General features: G+C 39.9%; 1 protein-coding gene across 1 annotated transcript in view; it reads right to left on the bottom strand.

The window, feature by feature from the left end:
* The window catches only part of LOC137570879 (MAL-like protein), a 55,496-nt gene extending 35,589 nt beyond the window's left edge, over positions 1-19,907 (bottom strand). The window contains exon 1 of the mRNA XM_068279588.1: positions 19,731-19,907. Within this exon, the coding sequence (XP_068135689.1) occupies positions 19,731-19,838 (108 nt within the window). The 5' untranslated portion in view covers positions 19,839-19,907. The remainder of the gene's footprint in view (positions 1-19,730) is intronic.
* Positions 19,908-20,823: the final 916 nt, after the last annotated feature.

The following is a 20,823-nucleotide window of genomic DNA, read 5'->3' as shown; positions in this document are numbered from 1 at the left end:
AATAGCCATAGAAGCCACACCACAACAGTACACTGCAACACCTATGGTGCCCTTAGTAGAGTGGACCCTGGTGATCCTTAAAGTGAACCTCCAGACTAAAAAATCTACTCAGCAGAACTGAAAAGGCTTGGTGTTTCATTAACAGTTTCACAGCATCAGAACTTTGTTTTTCTTACCAAAGCACCATTGTTAGCTGCATTTTTAGCTAAGCTCCACCCATCAAAGAAAACTGCCCAGGCTTTTTTTCCCTGATGCTGTGCAAAGCATGATGAGATTTCCTATGTTGTTATTCACGTTGCCTAGCAATTGGGAGGGGTGATCAGCACACAGGACAGTTGGAACTGTGTCTCATGCTCCCTGTCACCTCCTTTCAACGAAAAAGATGGCTGCCCTCATGAAATCAAACATTTGCCTGTTCTTTTAAAACATGTTGGTTAAGAGATTATATTACCTTTCTATTTTAATGAACATAACTAATGTAACTTAATGACAGTATGTTTGTTTAGGCTGAAGTTCCTCTTTAATGTCCTCAGAAATATTTAAGTCTTTTGTACTCCTCCACCCCTCTGTATATATTGTACATTGCAAGTGAGTTTATATTGTCGGCACCCACACAAGAGTTAAAGGAAGGTGCCATTGTTCCAGTATACTTGGGTATTTGGAACTCCCTCATAAATTTGCTGTAAGGCCACATGATTTCTAGCTATGGCATGGTTTATGACATCTGTTAAGTGCTATGAGAACCAATCATAAAGGTGACGTGTTCTCCTTGAACCAATGAAGCTTACAGTGGACCTTATATCTGTGTTGTCTCTTAATCCAGCTCAAGATATATCCAAAGAAAATAAAATAGATTCAGCTGCATGCTTTTATCTGTTCATTACTTCTACAGTTATAATAAGGGTGGAGACACCTAGGCATTTTGACAAATGAAGGTTATCTACAAACTTTCGCCAACTATTTAGCTAAATGAAAATATTATGCAAACGTTAATTGCTGAAGTACCTCACTGTAGATGTGAATTATCTCCAAATTATCTAGGCAAACATGATTAAACAACCTTGTATGTTAATGGTAAATGATATAGAAGACAGAGAAATCCCGCTTCAACTTCAGGCGTCGACAGTATTTGCTAATGTCATACAGTTGGACTCCACAGGGATAAGTCACAAGAAGAAGGCCTCCCCAAAACATGCTTCATGATTTTGTAACACGAACCCATTTCACCATGGAGACAATGAAGCAGAAAGTTTTAACAGAGATTGGCATCCAAAGTGCCTGCAGAAAGAGTACTGGACTTTGCTAGCCCACCAAATCAAGGGCAAGGAGAGACAAGTCAGCAAGTTCAACATCTCACTACTGCAGCCAGCAACAGCAGCAAAATGGGCAATTGAACGTGGAGAAGACAAGGTGATAATGAAACACACCATAGGATCAAATACACATTGATAAATCACACTTATTACAAAACAGCTTCAAGTGAACCTGAATTGACATGATGAGATAAACATATACACATATGATACTATCCTTGCTAACACATTTAGGGCTCTTTCACACGAAGACGTTGCGTTTGATGCACCGTTAAGGTCGCACAACGTGCCCCTAACGCAAAGCATGTAGGTTATAAAATTGGACGTTATTTTGTAATACGTTATGTGTCTCTTGGTGCGCCGTTTTCATCGCATACTGTTGGAACGAAAACGGCGCATGCGTTACATTTTTTTTTAAAAAACATTACTGAGCATGTGCAACACCCATAACGCAGCAAATGTATTGCTAAACGCACAGCATGCAGCACTATCTAAATATTGCTACACATTACACACAACGCAACGTGTGCACTGTGAATGTCACACAGACTTTGCATTGCTGTGCGTTAGTCTGTGTTGGAACATTTTGTAACGTGCAACTTTAACGTCGCACTGTGAAAGAGGCCTAAGTCCCATATGCAATTAACTTTTTCTTCTAAGATTTCTCCTAGGTGATATTGTTAAACTTGAAAATAAAGTGCCTTTTAAGCCACTAGAAAGCAAGAAAATGCTCCAAATAATTTTGATAGTACTTTTCCCCCTACTTTTTGATACTTTTGTAGTTGATAACTGCTGGAAAATTATTTGAAAATGAAAAATTATCTGCTGGGAGAAAACTAAAAAAGTGAATTGCATATGGCCCTATGTGAATTCCCTTTCCGTTTCCCAGTACAGGATGAGTTAAAATACTTGAGTTGTTATCTATGCAAACAAGCTTCACTGATTCTGTCAACTAAATTAGTCTAAAACTAAACTAGACTGAATATGAAAGCAGCTTAAACATGTATGTTGTTCTACTCACATCTGAAGGTTATATGACAGTTTGCCTAATATTCCAGATGTATAGGAAGAGCTTCAATGTTTCCTGCTCTGTGCAGCTAATTACTCATGAATGAAGAGGGGAGTTACCAGTCAACCAGTACTAAAGTGGAATAAAAATGCTGTCATTTTATGAGTAAGTTGGGGAGTAGAGAAAGTCATAAAGGGTCAGGTGGTCAATGGGGAAGATGTGTAAAATATCAACAAAAACAGGTTGCAACATTGACAGACCATAGTATGTATATCTGTTATTCTAATACTTTAGTTATCCGGAACTGGAGCCCACAACCACCATGCCTAAGGTCATAACTCATCCCAAAATCCTCTTGTTTTAATTTGAATATATTATTACTTCTTTTTATATCATTTGTAATGCGGTCTCTACATGGTTCAAAAAGTGTCCAACACAACTGTGGTACTTTGTCCAGATGAGAACTCAGTATGCAGCACATTATCAGACTTGACTATAAAATGGTAATGCGATAATTACAGTGGTAATTTGTCACTGTAATATATGTCGTTATCTTTGCAGTTCACCGTTCATTTATCATGCTATATTTAAAACCACAAGAGATGAAATTGCTGCAGTGAGTTGCAGTGATAAAGGAAGTCATTCAGTTGCATTATATTGATTTCCTGCAATGATGACAGTGGTAACAAGGAATGCTAATAGAGTGGTAACAAGGGATGATAATAGCGTGGTATCTGTCAGGAGGAAGCACCTGATGATTCTTCCTTCCATTGGCTTGCATTGGTATTACCACCGTGAAGAAGGAGATGTATAAACAGACCAGTTCAGCTACTGACAATATGATAATATGCCTATAGGTAATAGAATAGGAAACACAGTGATGAACTTGCTTCTTTGTGCTGACTTATGAAGCAATAAGCAGAGACTTTAATTCTAGTTAGCCTTTTATACCAAGCCACATACTGTTGCCCTGATTTACAGTATGTTTACTAGACAAGTATAGCAGCTGCAGACTGAAAGGCAGTATTTAATAACATGCAGTTACCTGTATAGTGACAAAGTGACAACATGTGTCATACAAATGTTAACACTAAAGTAGTATTACTGTTGGGGGAATAACTACAAAACAAGGCAACACCCAACATTCACACTCACACCGCAACAGCTTCCAGGTCAGCACTCTGTTAACCTGTAGTAATATCACCCACTTGAGCCATAGGGAAACATGGACATTACTTTGCTCATCAGTTGTCCTTTCAGTTATATCTGACAGCAACTGATTTAGTGGAAAAGGGCCCTAAGGCTTCCATTTCCGACTAGAACTAGTCAGAACTGGAAGGATTCATTGTTAGAAGAAAATGGTGAGTTTTTGAGAGGAACTGATGGCAAAGAAAATATGTAATATTCCTTTGCAGGTATATCATGTGTTTATTTTTAATAACTTTACTCGGTTCAGGTTCCTTTTAAGATCTCCCCGCCCATAACAAGTGAGACCAATTGCCATCATGATCTTTCCACCCAAAACAAGTGTGGCTACAACAACACCTGATCTAGAGACTGAGGCACTTCATTGGAAAGAGGAGAGAGAGGTAAATAATTTATACCCCCAACAGATCTGGCCCCCCAGTGGTGCAGGGGCTGCTCCCACTACAATTACTGATAAGCAGTAGGATTACAGGCATGTATGAAATAGAGGTGTGAGGAAAAATGGGCGCAGGGTGAAGCTGATAGAAGTCTAAACTATAAAAACTGTTGTGAATGAAAACAAAAATATTTACAGCGGTAACGACGATAGTAAAACATTGGTAAATGTTAGCGGTATTTTTCTACAACTAAACTTAACCCTACTCTCACACAGAACTACTCCCTTTCCAATGCCTAACCTTAAACCCCCCTTCCTGACACTTAGCCCTAAGCCCCCCTTCCTGACGCCCAACCCTAAGCCCCCCCCTTCCTGACGCCTAACCCTAAGCTCCCCCTTCCTGACGCCTAACCCTAAGCCCCCCCCTTCCTGACTCCCAACCCTAAACCCCCCCCTTCCTGACGCCTAACCCTAAACCCCTCCTTCCTAACGCCTAACCTTAAACCCCCCTTCCTGATGCCTAACCCTAAGCCCCCCTTCCTGAGGCCTAACCCTAAGCCCCTCCTTCCTAACGCCTAACCTTAAACTCCCCTCCTGACTCCTAACCCTAAACCCCTCTTCCTGACATCAAACCCTAAACCCTCCTTCCTGACACCTAACCCTAATCCCCCCCCTTCCTGATGCCTAACCTTAAACCCCCCCCTCCTGACTCCTAACCCTAAACCCCTCTTCCTGACATCGAACCCCTAAACCCCCCCTTCCTGATGCCTAACCCTAACCCCCCCCCCTTCCTGATGCCTAACCTTAAACCCCCCCCTCCTGACTCCTAACCCTAAACCCCTCTTCCTGACATCGAACCCCTAAACCCCCCCTTCCTGACGCCTAACCCTAAAACCCCGCCTTCCTATTGCCTAACCCCCCTTTCTAACTTAATAATAAAAACATTTCAAAATGATAGTTTTCAAAAACAAAAAGTTTGTAAATAAAAAAAAGACAAAACAATTCAAACACTATAACTTTCTCATTTTCACAACGATAAAAAAAATTCAAAAACTATAACATTCTAATGTTCTCAAAACGATAAAAAATCTGAAAACAAATTTTCAAAACAATATTTATCGGGGCACCCAAATTTCTGCTTTCGGCTTCAAATAGCCGATATTTGCATTAGCACTTATGACAGCAGGCAAATCGTCCATTAGCCATGGGCGCCCAAATTTGCTGCTTCCAGGTTACAGTAAACACTTACAATTGTTGTTTCACACAATGTTACAATTTGTATAACTTCTTCCATTAAAAATGAAATGTGATAGAAGTGTGCTTCCAATAATGCAGTGCATACGTATGAGAGTCTGTCATATGGTTCAGTGGAGGGGTACAATGATGGCTTCATAATATTTTGCTCTTGTACCCAAGCATACTAACAGACCTTTCTGAAACCAGACCGGAGGGACATAAAGCAAACCTGAAGCGAAACTTATGAGATAATGAAATAGAACATTAGTAGCAAAGAAAAGAGTTTCATATTGTTTTACAGTTCAGGAAGAGTTAAAGTGGACCCAAATTAAAAATACAAGATTTCAGAAATTAAATCTATTTTCTAAATTAAAATAATAAATTGCAGCCTTTTTTGAGCTGCATGATGAGAAATATAAAATATTTTAAATTTATTGGAGGAACCCCTCCTTTCCTTTCATATTGCCGGCACAGAATCCGGCTAACTGGTGGAGCAGATAAAAAACAAAAACAAAACACAGACTGCTACTGATGATGTCACAGGGGAGGTGATCTCAGCTTGTGTGAGATTTCACATAGACGACACCCCTGTGAGGGAGGGTAGCTGATGACAAACACACCCATGATCTAAACCTCCTAAAAGCTCAGAAGTAATGGCTGCCACCTGTATAACCCTAGTTCTGAAAAGAGAAGGGTGAAAAGCATGCACTGAAATGCTCATAGGATTGAAGGAGTGTTTATTTATCTTTGTATGTGTCAGAGTGGTGCAACTAAATATTTTGAATTAAAAAAATGTTTGGTTTGGGTCCGCTTTAAGTAGTTATCTATGCAAAAGAGCTTCCTATGTTGTTATTCACGTTGCCTAGCAATTGGGAGGGGTGATCAGCACACAGGACAGTTGGAACTGTGTCTCATGCTCCCTGTCACCTCCTTTCAACGAAAAAGATGGCTGCCCTCATGAAATCAAACATTTGCCTGTTCTTTTAAAACATGTTGGTTAAGAGATTATATTACCTTTCTATTTTAATGAACATAACTAATGTAACTTAATGACAGTATGTTTGTTTAGGCTGAAGTTCCTCTTTAATGTCCTCAGAAATATTTAAGTCTTTTGTACTCCTCCACCCCTCTGTATATATTGTACATTGCAAGTGAGTTTATATTGTCGGCACCCACACAAGAGTTAAAGGAAGGTGCCATTGTTCCAGTATACTTGGGTATTTGGAACTCCCTCATAAATTTGCTGTAAGGCCACATGATTTCTAGCTATGGCATGGTTTATGACATCTGTTAAGTGCTATGAGAACCAATCATAAAGGTGACGTGTTCTCCTTGAACCAATGAAGCTTACAGTGGACCTTATATCTGTGTTGTCTCTTATTAATCCAGCTCAAGATATATCCAAAGAAAATAAAATAGATTCAGCTGCATGCTTTTATCTGTTCATTACTTCTACAGTTATAATAAGGGTGGAGACACCTAGGCATTTTGACAAATGAAGGTTATCTACAAACTTTCGCCAACTATTTAGCTAAATGAAAATATTATGCAAACGTTAATTGCTGAAGTACCTCACTGTAGATGTGAATTATCTCCAAATTATCTAGGCAAACATGATTAAACAACCTTGTATGTTAATGGTAAATGATATAGAAGACAGAGAAATCCCGCTTCAACTTCAGGCGTCGACAGTATTTGCTAATGTCATACAGTTGGACTCCACAGGGATAAGTCACAAGAAGAAGGCCTCCCCAAAACATGCTTCATGATTTTGTAACACGAACCCATTTCACCATGGAGACAATGAAGCAGAAAGTTTTAACAGAGATTGGCATCCAAAGTGCCTGCAGAAAGAGTACTGGACTTTGCTAGCCCACCAAATCAAGGGCAAGGAGAGACAAGTCAGCAAGTTCAACATCTCACTACTGCAGCCAGCAACAGCAGCAAAATGGGCAATTGAACGTGGAGAAGACAAGGTGATAATGAAACACACCATAGGATCAAATACACATTGATAAATCACACTTATTACAAAACAGCTTCAAGTGAACCTGAATTGACATGATGAGATAAACATATACACATATGATACTATCCTTGCTAACACATTTAGGGCTCTTTCACACGAAGACGTTGCGTTTGATGCACCGTTAAGGTCGCACAACGTGCCCCTAACGCAAAGCATGTAGGTTATAAAATTGGACGTTATTTTGTAATACGTTATGTGTCTCTTGGTGCGCCGTTTTCATCGCATACTGTTGGAACGAAAACGGCGCATGCGTTACATTTTTTTTTAAAAAACATTACTGAGCATGTGCAACACCCATAACGCAGCAAATGTATTGCTAAACGCACAGCATGCAGCACTATCTAAATATTGCTACACATTACACACAACGCAACGTGTGCACTGTGAATGTCACACAGACTTTGCATTGCTGTGCGTTAGTCTGTGTTGGAACATTTTGTAACGTGCAACTTTAACGTCGCACTGTGAAAGAGGCCTAAGTCCCATATGCAATTAACTTTTTCTTCTAAGATTTCTCCTAGGTGATATTGTTAAACTTGAAAATAAAGTGCCTTTTAAGCCACTAGAAAGCAAGAAAATGCTCCAAATAATTTTGATAGTACTTTTCCCCCTACTTTTTGATACTTTTGTAGTTGATAACTGCTGGAAAATTATTTGAAAATGAAAAATTATCTGCTGGGAGAAAACTAAAAAAGTGAATTGCATATGGCCCTATGTGAATTCCCTTTCCGTTTCCCAGTACAGGATGAGTTAAAATACTTGAGTTGTTATCTATGCAAACAAGCTTCACTGATTCTGTCAACTAAATTAGTCTAAAACTAAACTAGACTGAATATGAAAGCAGCTTAAACATGTATGTTGTTCTACTCACATCTGAAGGTTATATGACAGTTTGCCTAATATTCCAGATGTATAGGAAGAGCTTCAATGTTTCCTGCTCTGTGCAGCTAATTACTCATGAATGAAGAGGGGAGTTACCAGTCAACCAGTACTAAAGTGGAATAAAAATGCTGTCATTTTATGAGTAAGTTGGGGAGTAGAGAAAGTCATAAAGGGTCAGGTGGTCAATGGGGAAGATGTGTAAAATATCAACAAAAACAGGTTGCAACATTGACAGACCATAGTATGTATATCTGTTATTCTAATACTTTAGTTATCCGGAACTGGAGCCCACAACCACCATGCCTAAGGTCATAACTCATCCCAAAATCCTCTTGTTTTAATTTGAATATATTATTACTTCTTTTTATATCATTTGTAATGCGGTCTCTACATGGTTCAAAAAGTGTCCAACACAACTGTGGTACTTTGTCCAGATGAGAACTCAGTATGTTAGCGGTATTTTTCTACAACTAAACTTAACCCTACTCTCACACAGAACTACTCCCTTTCCAATGCCTAACCTTAAACCCCCCTTCCTGACACTTAGCCCTAAACCCCCCCTTCCTGACGCCCAACCCTAAGCCCCCCCCTTCCTGACGCCTAACCCTAAGCTCCCCCTTCCTGACGCCTAACCCTAAGCCCCCCCCTTCCTGACTCCCAACCCTAAACCCCCCCTTCCTGACGCCTAACCCTAAACCCCTCCTTCCTAACGCCTAACCTTAAACCCCCCTTCCTGATGCCTAACCCTAAGCCCCCCTTCCTGAGGCCTAACCCTAAGCCCCTCCTTCCTAACGCCTAACCTTAAACTCCCCTCCTGACTCCTAACCCTAAACCCCTCTTCCTGACATCAAACCCTAAACCCTCCTTCCTGACACCTAACCCTAATCCCCCCCCTTCCTGATGCCTAACCTTAAACCCCCCCCTCCTGACTCCTAACCCTAAACCCCTCTTCCTGACATCGAACCCCTAAACCCCCCCTTCCTGATGCCTAACCCTAACCCCCCCCCCCTTCCTGATGCCTAACCTTAAACCCCCCCCTCCTGACTCCTAACCCTAAACCCCTCTTCCTGACATCGAACCCCTAAATCCCCCCTTCCTGACGCCTAACCCTAAAACCCCGCCTTCCTATTGCCTAACCCCCCTTTCTAACTTAATAATAAAAACATTTCAAAATGATAGTTTTCAAAAACAAAAAGTTTGTAAATAAAAAAAAGACAAAACAATTCAAACACTATAACTTTCTCATTTTCACAACGATAAAAAAAATTCAAAAACTATAACATTCTAATGTTCTCAAAACGATAAAAAATCTGAAAACAAATTTTCAAAACAATATTTATCGGGGCACCCAAATTTCTGCTTTCGGCTTCAAATAGCCGATATTTGCATTAGCACTTATGACAGCAGGCAAATCGTCCATTAGCCATGGGCGCCCAAATTTGCTGCTTCCAGGTTACAGTAAACACTTACAATTGTTGTTTCACACAATGTTACAATTTGTATAACTTCTTCCATTAAAAATGAAATGTGATAGAAGTGTGCTTCCAATAATGCAGTGCATACGTATGAGAGTCTGTCATATGGTTCAGTGGAGGGGTACAATGATGGCTTCATAATATTTTGCTCTTGTACCCAAGCATACTAACAGACCTTTCTGAAACCAGACCGGAGGGACATAAAGCAAACCTGAAGCGAAACTTATGAGATAATGAAATAGAACATTAGTAGCAAAGAAAAGAGTTTCATATTGTTTTACAGTTCAGGAAGAGTTAAAGTGGACCCAAATTAAAAATACAAGATTTCAGAAATTAAATCTATTTTCTAAATTAAAATAATAAATTGCAGCCTTTTTTGAGCTGCATGATGAGAAATATAAAATATTTTAAATTTATTGGAGGAACCCCTCCTTTCCTTTCATATTGCCGGCACAGAATCCGGCTAACTGGTGGAGCAGATAAAAAACAAAAACAAAACACAGACTGCTACTGATGATGTCACAGGGGAGGTGATCTCAGCTTGTGTGAGATTTCACATAGACGACACCCCTGTGAGGGAGGGTAGCTGATGACAAACACACCCATGATCTAAACCTCCTAAAAGCTCAGAAGTAATGGCTGCCACCTGTATAACCCTAGTTCTGAAAAGAGAAGGGTGAAAAGCATGCACTGAAATGCTCATAGGATTGAAGGAGTGTTTATTTATCTTTGTATGTGTCAGAGTGGTGCAACTAAATATTTTGAATTAAAAAAATGTTTGGTTTGGGTCCGCTTTAAGTAGTTATCTATGCAAAAGAGCTTCTCTGAGCTATTAGACCCAACTTGGGTCGAAGACAGTCCTATATTGCACTTATACGTCAAAGCACTTATACATCAAAGAAACAGTGAGAGACAGATTCAGATAAGGTTTTACTGCAGGGAAGTTCAAAAGGCCATTAGTTCTGCTTTGTTTTATAGTTTAAAATAGAGTGTGGTTTGTAAATTGCAACTATGACAGAATCATGCAATGTTATAAAAAAAAGCTATATAACAGAAACTAAAAATATGAGACCCTTTTCTTTGCTACGAATGTTCTATTCCTTATTTGTATTACATATACAATTCATTATATTATATGTTTTTTTCACTTCAGTGTAACTTTAACAATTCTGCAAAAACTAGCAATAGAAACATGACTGTAATAGCAGATCCAGCACTAAACCCTGCATTCTTTTATGCAAAGGTGCAGTGCAGTGATCCTGGGGGCAGGAGAGCTATTTTTATAAGACAGCTGAGAGTATTGTGAATTATGCCTAAAGCAAAACATTTTCTAAAAAGAAACATAGAAATTATAGTTGAAGCGGATCCAAGATAAAAAACTAACTATAAGTAACTTGTCTATATATGTTACCTAAAGTTTAGATAGTTTACACAGCAAATCTAGCTGCAAACAGTTTTAACAGAATGTGATTGATTATTCCTGTGATAGAATGACAGCAGCCATGTTGTTTGTAAACATTACACAGAGGCAGGCTTATCTGCATCTTGAGCAAAAAAACATAATCCCCCCTCCCTCTCCCTCCTCCCCTCGGCCTCTGAAATCTCTTGCTAGTAATACCTCCCCCTCCTCCTGCCCAGACTGAGCTCCCATGAGCCCTTGCTACTGTCTGAAAGTGCCTTGGCTCTCTGAAAACCTGTGGGCGAGGCTGGTGTAGTTTATAGGGAATTCGAGTATTAAAACAAAAACAAAAAAGTATTTGGCTTGAGGAATGCTCTATAAATAATAGGAAAGGAACACAATTATGCAATGAGTAAAAGTTCATCTCAGGTCCACTTTAATAGTAGACATGCTGTAGTTGCCTGGTATTTAAAGAGCCTAATTCACCTACCCGGCCATGAATAAAACAAATTGCATTACTAGTACTACTGATCATGCAGATACAACACCCATCAAATATTACTCCATTTTCTCAATGCTAGGAGTGAAATGATAAGATGTGACAAGCTGATAATGGGAAAGATAAGTAATGTACAGGGCTGGATTTACATCTGAAAAGCCTATAAGCACAGTTGACCTAATGCCTTAAACTCCGCCTCTCAGAAGATGCCACACCCTTTTATTTTGAGAAACACTTTAACACCAGCAAAAGCCAATTGTGCTTTGATTATCCAGCGATCATCGAATGTTTGTAAGAGGCTTTATTTATTTCATCAACTGTACGAAAATGTGGATCAGCTCAGCTCTAAAAACTGCATGTGACATCATATAGTTATTATTTGTGACTAATTTATGTCATTTAAAAATATGTTCCCTCAGTCGTATTTCATACATCTAAGGAGTAGGAATGTATGAGTGACGGTGATCTGCGCTGGGTGTGTGGCACAAGGTGTGTCCCCAGAAGTCCCACTATGTGCTTAATCATCTTATAAGAAAAAAAAAAGGCAAACAGTGATGGAATACATGAATATGAAACAGACTAACATCCAGTGTACTACTACTAACAACAAAAAATTGAAATATATGATATATTGATAATTCTTAATGTGTATTGTAAGCTTTGTTCAGCTACAATGGGTGTGATGTACTAAAGTACGCTGAAATTGCCATGTGCAGGGACTAGTGCAGGGGGAAAACCAGCCATTAACCCATAATCGCCATGTGTGTTACCGGGTTAGCATGCACATTGCTATGGTAATGTACGTTCCCAAAGCAATGTCCACATTACTGGGTTAACAGCCGGTGCTCCCCTTGCGCTATTAATGGTACAATTGCTGTGCACTCCCTGCACACAGCAATTTTACCATCCTTTAGTGCATGTGAGTTACGGTCAAAATGTTAAACTCAGTATTTGTTTTAAAAAGGAACTGTAACTAAGGATTGAAATTCAGATCCTAATCAGTAGTTGATACTACCTTTCCCATGAGAAATCTTTACCTTTTCTCAGACAGATCTTCAGGAGGATCTGTGTGGCTGATATTGTGCTGAAACCCCTCCCACAGTGTGATGTCAGCACCTAGGAACTGACATCACACTTTGGGAGCCTTGTTGCATTGTGGGAAATAACAGCTGTTTCCAACTGCCAAAAAAGCAGCATCTCCTTCCACAGAGATAACCTGCCAGCAGTAAAAATGTCCCCATGTGATACATTTCAGAATGTAAATCAGGGTGAGGAAACATTTTACAACAGGCAATCACTGACTAAGCCATTTATAAATAATTATTGTAAAAATTATGCACTTTTTCATTACATTATTTTCACTGTAGTTCCTCTTTAACCACTTGAGGACCCACCCTTTACCCCCCCTTAAGGACCAGCGCTGTTTTAGCTGATCTGTGCTGGGTGGGCTCTGCAGCCCCCAGCACAGATCAGGGTGCAGGCAGAGCGACCAGATCGCGCCCCTTTTTTCCCCACTAGGGGGATGATGTGCTGGGGGGGTCTGATCGCTCCTGCCTGCCGGGTGTTGCAGGGGGGGGCACCTCAAAGCCCCCCTCCGCGGCGAAATCCTCCCCCTCCCTCTCCTACCTGGCCCCCCCTGGTGACCGGGCTGCACAGGACGCTATCCGTCCTGTGCAGCCAGTGACAGGCTGTCCCCTGTCACATGGCGGCGATCCCCGGCCGCTGATTGGCCGGGGATCGCCGATCTGCCTTACGGCGCTGCTGCGCAGCAGCGCCGTACAATGTAAACAAAGCGGATTATTTCCGCTTGTGTTTACATTTAGCCTGCGAGCCGCCATCGGCGGCCCGCAGGCTATTCACGGAGTCCCCCGCTGTGAATTGACAGGAAGCAGCCGCTCGCGCGAGCGGCTGCTTCCTGATTAATCAGCCTGCAGCTGGCGACGCAATACTGCGTCGCTGGTCCTGCAGCTGCCACTTTGCCGACGCACGGTATAAGCGTGCGGTCGGCAAGTGGTTTTAAGTTAAAAGCTAAAAGCATGTACAAGCTGTCAGAACAGTCTGTTTTAACAGCTAGGCAGAGATGCACATAGTTTGTGGACTATTGACTACCGACATATTGGCCTCTAATCAATTCAGTTTTTCTCCTAAGATTTCTCCCAGAAGATAATTTTTCATGTTAAGTTTGAAATAACTGTTTAGCACTCTGCATTTGAAACAGTACCAAAAAGTAGGTAAAAGGTACTATCAAAATTATTCTGAGTATTTTTTTGCTTGCTGATAACTTAAAAAGCATTTTATTGATTAGAGAAAACTCGGTAGAAACGAGAGTTACAGACAAGAGTGATTCGTTTTTCTTCAAATCACTTATAGCATTTTTACAGTGATTGTATTAAAATAATTGAAACACTCTAAAAAGCAAAATGACTGTGCTGTGGAATTGCTTGCTTAAAAAAATTGCTTAGCGATTGGAATTGCGCTGCGTGATTTTCAATATGAAAAAGCCCATAGTGGACAATCACCAATTCGTTCTCAGCATGCTGCTTCTCAAATGATGGGCTATACTGAGGGTGAAAGTCAATCAAAACGGTGTACTGCTACTGAAAACATCCTTTAGGGCTCTTTCACACTAGAGGCTGCGGTAGAAAAGGCTGAAAGTCAGCCTTTTGCTTAACGCCAATATATAGCGTTTTCAAAGCGTTTTCAAAGTCTTTTGAAAGAGTTTTACAGCTCATATGAAAACGTCCTTTTTTTTCTTCTTCTATAAAAATAAGTGAACAAGATAGCTGTAAAACGCTTTGAAAAGGCTTTGAAAACGCTGAAGTTGGCGTTTTCCATTGACTATCATTGAAACGCCAACAGCCAACTTTGGCTGTTAACAGCCCTGAAAAAGCTCCTGGGAGCGTTGAAACGCAACGCTCCAAAACGCCGAGTTAGATGTGAAAGGTAAAATGAAAGTCTATGGACTTTCTTTTACCTAGCAAAACGCCAACTTCGGCCGTGGCGTTAAAACGCCGAAAAATCCCTCTGGTGTGAAAGGGCCCTTAGAAATGCAGTTTTTCCAAAGGCACAGTACGTTTTCTAAGAGTCACTGTTTGGGAACTACTGATGTTTTGTGTTACAGTGTTTTAATTTTTTTTTCAGATATTTTAAAGAAATGAAATGAAAACAACATATCAACAGGGTATAAAAATTCTTGCTACCTAGTAACAATAACAACAAACAAGAGACATTATCATACATTTTTTAACTCCTCCCCATTTAAGGTGAGGCCTTTAACAAACATTGTGCCCAAAATAGCTTGGAAATGTGGCCCACGAGACTATTACTATTATTGCTTTATAAAGCACCAACATATTCTGTGGCGCTGTTACACCAACTATCTGAGTCATGGATGGAAACATATTTTGGAGTCCAGTCCCTGAAATAGGGCCAGGCATGTCATGATCTTGTAAACTAGTTGTACATCATGTGTCAGGTCCAATAGTGTACCAAAGGAAGGAGAGGAAAAAAGTAAGAAAGAGAAAAAAGCAGGTAGAGAAAGTGTTATACAGTAATGGCTCCTGAATGGAAGGATGTTCTTCAGGATCTTCCAAAATTTGCTATGGGAGTCCTTCAAAATGCTAATGACAGTGTGGCTTACGGCTGGCAGGGTAAGGAGGGGAACAATGCACTCAGCTGTTGCAGTAGCCTAAATGTCCAGTATGCTGGATCTTTAAAAAGAGCCTGAACTGAACTGAAAATAAAAAGTCAAAATAACCATACACAGGTCATACTTACCTTCTGTGTAGTCTACTCCTCAACCTCTTTCTCCTCTCCTGTGGCCCATTTGTCCACTGTGATCAATGAATTTCTCCATCCTCCATTTTGAAAATGGCCATTACCCCATAACAACGTCCTGGCCAACACACTGTTAAACTGTAATTTCACCCACTTGAGCCATAGGGAAACTTGGACATTACCTTGCACATTCAGTTGTGACTGACAGCTGCTGATAAATAACTGACAGCAACTGCTATATTTCAGTTCTGAAAAAATATTGTCAGAACTGGAAGGGATCACTGTAAGAAGAAAATGGTGAGCTTCTGAGAGGAACTGACGGTGATGTAATATTCATTTGCAGCTACGTCATGTGTCTATTTTAAATAATTTTCCTTGCGGAACCTGCAGTAACAGGGATAAGAAGATAGCTATATGTATTTACTTTCAAACAATACCAATTTCCTGGCTGTCCTGCTGATCCTCTGCCTCTAATACTATTAGCCATAGAGACAGAACAAGCATGCAGATCAGATGTCAAGTTTTTCTGCATACTTATTTCAGGTGTGTGATTCAGACACTACTAAACCCAAAGATTAGCAGAACTGCCAGGCAACCGGTATAGTTTAAAAGGAAATAAATATGGCAGCCTACATATATCTCTTGCTTCAGCTTTCCTTTAAGCAACCTTGGGAGACACCTGAGCACATGAAAGATTCTCAGCCAAGATGGCTCTGAATGTCCTTCTCAGCCAAGTTCAGTCAAGCATCTGTACGAGGCTAAAACAGTATAGCAAAATTACCAATTAATATAACATAAATGTAACAGCTCTTTGTCCATACATTCTCTCCATGTTTAAATAATATATACTGTCCCAACAAAATCTGTCAAAAGCAAAATGGCTTATAATAGTTATATAAAATACATTAACTGCAGAGAAAACATTGACCTCAGATTCCTTTGAAACACGGACAAGACAGCTTTCTGAAGGAATACAGAACATACATAAGAAAACAATAGAGGTGGCCATATTGGGCTTCTTCTAAATATTTACTTTGCTTTCAGTAAAGCAGATAATATGGCTCTGGTCACTGCAATGCACACAGAAAAATCAGAGGGAAGTAAAAGCACCTATTCTTTATTGAGCTCTGATTGAGAGATTTAGAAAGAATTATAGGCAGAGTATCAGCATGTAGCCCAGCCAAGTGCAAACTTAGAGCTTTAGCGCTTCTGGTGCTTTTCTCCTGGAGGGCTAAAAGTACTTCAGCTGCAGCCACTAGGATGCGCTCTATAGGCAGTAGCAGTGTTAGGTCTCCTTACTAAATAGGTGCTGGCTTACGGAACAGGAAGAGCCGAGATTTGAACCCTGGTCTCCTGTGTACTCTATCCAGCCACAGATAGGAATACAACCTCCACAGCTCTCTCTTGACAGATGTAAATTAATAGAGTTGCATTGCTCAGCAATACACCCAAATACAGCACATAAAAAAACATTTTGTTGCCTTTAACAGGCATTCATTTCGGCTAAGATAACATTTGGCTTGAAATCAGTCTGTTTTCCGCAACAGATGAACAGACCCATCTATGGATCCTATGTTAAAGAGGAACTCCAGTGAAAATAATATAATAAAAAAAAAGTGCTTAATTTTTACAATAATTATGTACAAATGATTTAGTCCGTGTTTGCTAATTGTAAAATCTTTCATCTCCCTGATTTACATTCAGACATTTATCACATGGTGACATTTTTACTGCTGGCAGGTGATGTCACTGGAAGGAGATGCTGCTTGCTTTTTTGGCAGTTGGAAGCAGCTGTTATTTCCCACAATCCAACAAGGCTCCCACAGTGTGATGTCAGGGCCTCAGAGCTGTGAGGCGCTGACATCACACTGTGGGAGGGGTTTCACCACAAAATTAGCCATACAGAGCCCCCTGATGATACGTTTGAGAAAAGGAACAGATTTCTCATGGGAAAGGGGATATCAGCTACTGATTGGCGTGAAGTTCAATTCTTGGTTACGTTTTTTTTACTTTAAGAAAGGATACGAGGAGACATATTCTGACATTTCAGTTGTGTCCGTTGGGGTGACGGAATGCAAAGCCTCATCTCACACCTCCTTCCCAGACACAGAATTGAAGTTGGACATGTCATGGATAGCAATGCATTACAACAGACACAGCAGAGTGATGGGTGAACTGATGGGACAGTCACAGTGGATTGTAAATCAGATTCACTTTGACTGTTGAAGGCTGGGCCCAGTTGTAATGGGAACCTAGCCTTACACATCTTGCAGTGTGCGATATGGAGAGCTGAAAAAAGCCCTGCATGCTGTAGATTTGAACAGTACAACCAGCACAGACAAAAAAAATACAGAAGAACAGCATTCAAACATTTAAACACAGCACTTTGTTCTGTAGTGGAAAGCTCCTTCAGCTTATGATCCACATCCAAAGAGGAGATAACATTATCTTTTGTTTACATCCCAATGTTGTGTCATTCTTAGCTGAGAAGGAGCAGTCTCTGCTTCTAGTATGCACACCATTGAGAAGAGCTCACTAGAACATTTTAATATGTTATAAAAGCAACTATGAATACAATGCAATGGCAGCTTTTAGAGCAGATAAACTTTACTTTGGGAACTTGTAATTTGTAAATGCACAATATTACTTGTGCACAAAAGCAAATACGGTAACTTAATAGGTAATAAAAAGTAGGAAAACACATTTTGATTGCTATGTCAGAGTTCCAGACCACTTCAAGAGACTACAGAACAAATCAACTGCCTTTGTTAATCACAGTATGAAAAATGACAAATTAATCTTAATGTCGGAGTTAACATATATGCAAGTCTTGCCTATGTACCTGATGACATGCTCAGGACTGAATGGGTACATCATGTAGACAATACACACCCATTGCCAAAATACAACAACAGGGTTGAGTACGAAAATATCAAAACTGGCATGGCAAGACAAAATAAAAAGTGAAATTGACAGGGAAAAAGGCAAGATCAATAATGTGTAACTCAAGTGGAACTCTTCATTCATGAATATTACAGCAATCAGCACTTCCAGACCAAGCTAACTCAAACATTGCAGGAGAATATAGGAAATGTGGTACAGCATCTTGACAATAAAGTCCTACTGAACTTCAAAACCATCAAAGGAAACCTCCATAGATTCAGAATGTTGCACACTGTGTGTAAATACTCCTTTACAACTCAACGCATAGGAGGTGTGCTGGTGACTTAATGATTCATATATTGCTTAGTTAAGTGCTGGCTATCATGTTGCACAGCAACCACATACAAAGCTAGTGTCATCCATTTCCAACATCCTTACTTCCAATAGGCCTCTATTCCCAAATACTCCCAGGGTCATCCTATTTTGTTTTCACTACCCTAAAAACAGCACAACCTCCACTGAGCTTTCCTAAGTGACAGGTATATGTGTGCATATGATGCTATGTTTATAGGGTCCACTGCCTCTAAATTAATAAAGTTCTGGAGATATGACTTCTCTGATCCTATTGTATGAATATAGATTTGATTATTCCCCATACAAAACTGAAAACTGAGAACACCAATGGATGCATTTCATTACACCGCTGAAAATTTATCAAACTGATTCTCTGCTATGGATTTGATCTTTCTGATCAATTTCTGGCTGATTTCAACTGTTTGATTGAATTTGCTACAAATACATTGTTTCAACATATCTAATTAATTGACTCTAAATCAATTTGATGCAGTTTGTAGATTGATAGTAGTCTGATCAGAGATGCTGGAAAAATTTCTGTGCAATGGGGGCAGTGCAGAAGCGACAGGGAATCGATAGCCAATAGCGTTGCACTGAAATTTAAATTTGTAAATGTTATTGCTGTTTTCTTTCTTTCTTCCTTCTAGACAATACATCATTGTATAATGCTGCCAAATGATGAGTTGATAAGCATTACTTGAATATGTAAGACAACGGTATGATCAGTGTCGGACTGGGAGGTGGAAAAGCTGAGGAAATCCACTTGCTGGCTAAGCAGCAGTACTCAGGTGTCGCTGCTCACAGTGAGGACTTGCTGCAGGTTCCTATTGGGAGTGATAACACAGGGTTACTGCTGCTTGGCCCGCAGGTGGATTTCTGCAGTTCTTCAACCTCCCAGTCCGACACTGGGTATGATGCCAACACTGCTACAATTTTATGACCGTTTTGCTGTTGTTGTTAGTTACATGCTCACAGCAAACCAGGATGTATGGTCCTAGATATCTGTACTCCTGTTTCTATCTGTTGTACTTTTATAACTAAATACAATTTCAACTGTAAAAAAAAAAAATTTGATGTGGCATTATTAATATCCTTTCATGAACTTAAGACTTGACACCCAGTGGTTACACTTGTGACAGCATTACACATGTTCAGACTGGAAACATCCCTACAAGATATATCACTGGAAGAGCTTGCTAATCTGTCAAGACATGCTGGGGATTCCTCAGCCCGCTAAAAAAATGCATTAAACCTTAAAAGTTCCAGTTAAAGAGATTTAGTGGCTAACTTACCAGTTCTGGAAGGATAAATGCATATGGAAATGTTCTAAAAACTGCAAGACCACATGGAAGGTCTGGTACTTCACAGTTGCCTGGCACCGCTATTCCTTGGGATGCCATTTTCCCCCCTTATAGCACAGAGATGTCAGCTGCTCTTCTTCACTTGGATCCTGTGGATAATGAGCAGAGCAATCAGTAAGTTTAAAATGCGAATCTTCAGAGAGACACACCTACACAGACGTAGGAGTCTAAAAAAAACCTGTTTCTTCTCTGGCAGGCCCAACGAGATAGAAAGGGCAGGTGATCTGTGGTTAATCCTTCACTCCAATCATGATTATGAAATACATTATTTTATTATTAATTTTCCAAGTGACTCTTCTGTAAAGCAAATATTTAAAGAATGACTTTACAAATCATCATGGCAGCATTTGGAAAATGAAACAAGTGAACTTAGTTAAGAATGCCAGCATGCCTAGGCAAGGTGTGCTAACCCTCGGCAACCAAACATCAGTAATCTTCTAGGGATTTTTCACACTGTGAATAACAGAAGCGTTTGTCTATCGGCAGGTGTCTTTTACTGAATTGGTGTGTGTCGTATTTTCACATAATCATAATTCGCAATTATAATCAGACATTTTAGGAAAAATTGTAGTTCATTTAGTTTGCAGTCATAATCAGGAACCGTAATTTCACACATGATTTTGCGTAATTTCATGCTGACTTTTGTGGTTAAAAGCAAAGCCCCTCAAACATGTTATCAACCCCGAAATTGCTACAAGTTCTTGTGGTTTTTGAGATAATTGATTTTAACAATATTGACTCAAGAGCGATTTTGTAAGGGAAAAAAAAGCATGCAGTATTGATTGTTAATAACTTTGCATTCCAGCGTTTTTAAACGTCTAATGCTAGGTACACACGATGCTACTTTCTGACAGATTTACTGTCAGATCGATTATTTCCAACTGGTCCGATCTGATTTCCGATCCATTTTCCATAGCAGTGAACGGAAAATGGATCAGAAATCAGATCGGACCTATCAGAAATAATCGATCTGACAGTAAATCTATCATAAAATTGCATCATGTGTCCCTAGCATAAGATTATT

Source organism: Hyperolius riggenbachi, chromosome 4 (genome assembly GCF_040937935.1).
Source record: "Hyperolius riggenbachi isolate aHypRig1 chromosome 4, aHypRig1.pri, whole genome shotgun sequence".
In the NCBI taxonomy this organism is placed as follows: domain Eukaryota; kingdom Metazoa; phylum Chordata; class Amphibia; order Anura; family Hyperoliidae; genus Hyperolius; species Hyperolius riggenbachi.
This window is presented reverse-complemented; position numbering and strand designations above follow the sequence as displayed.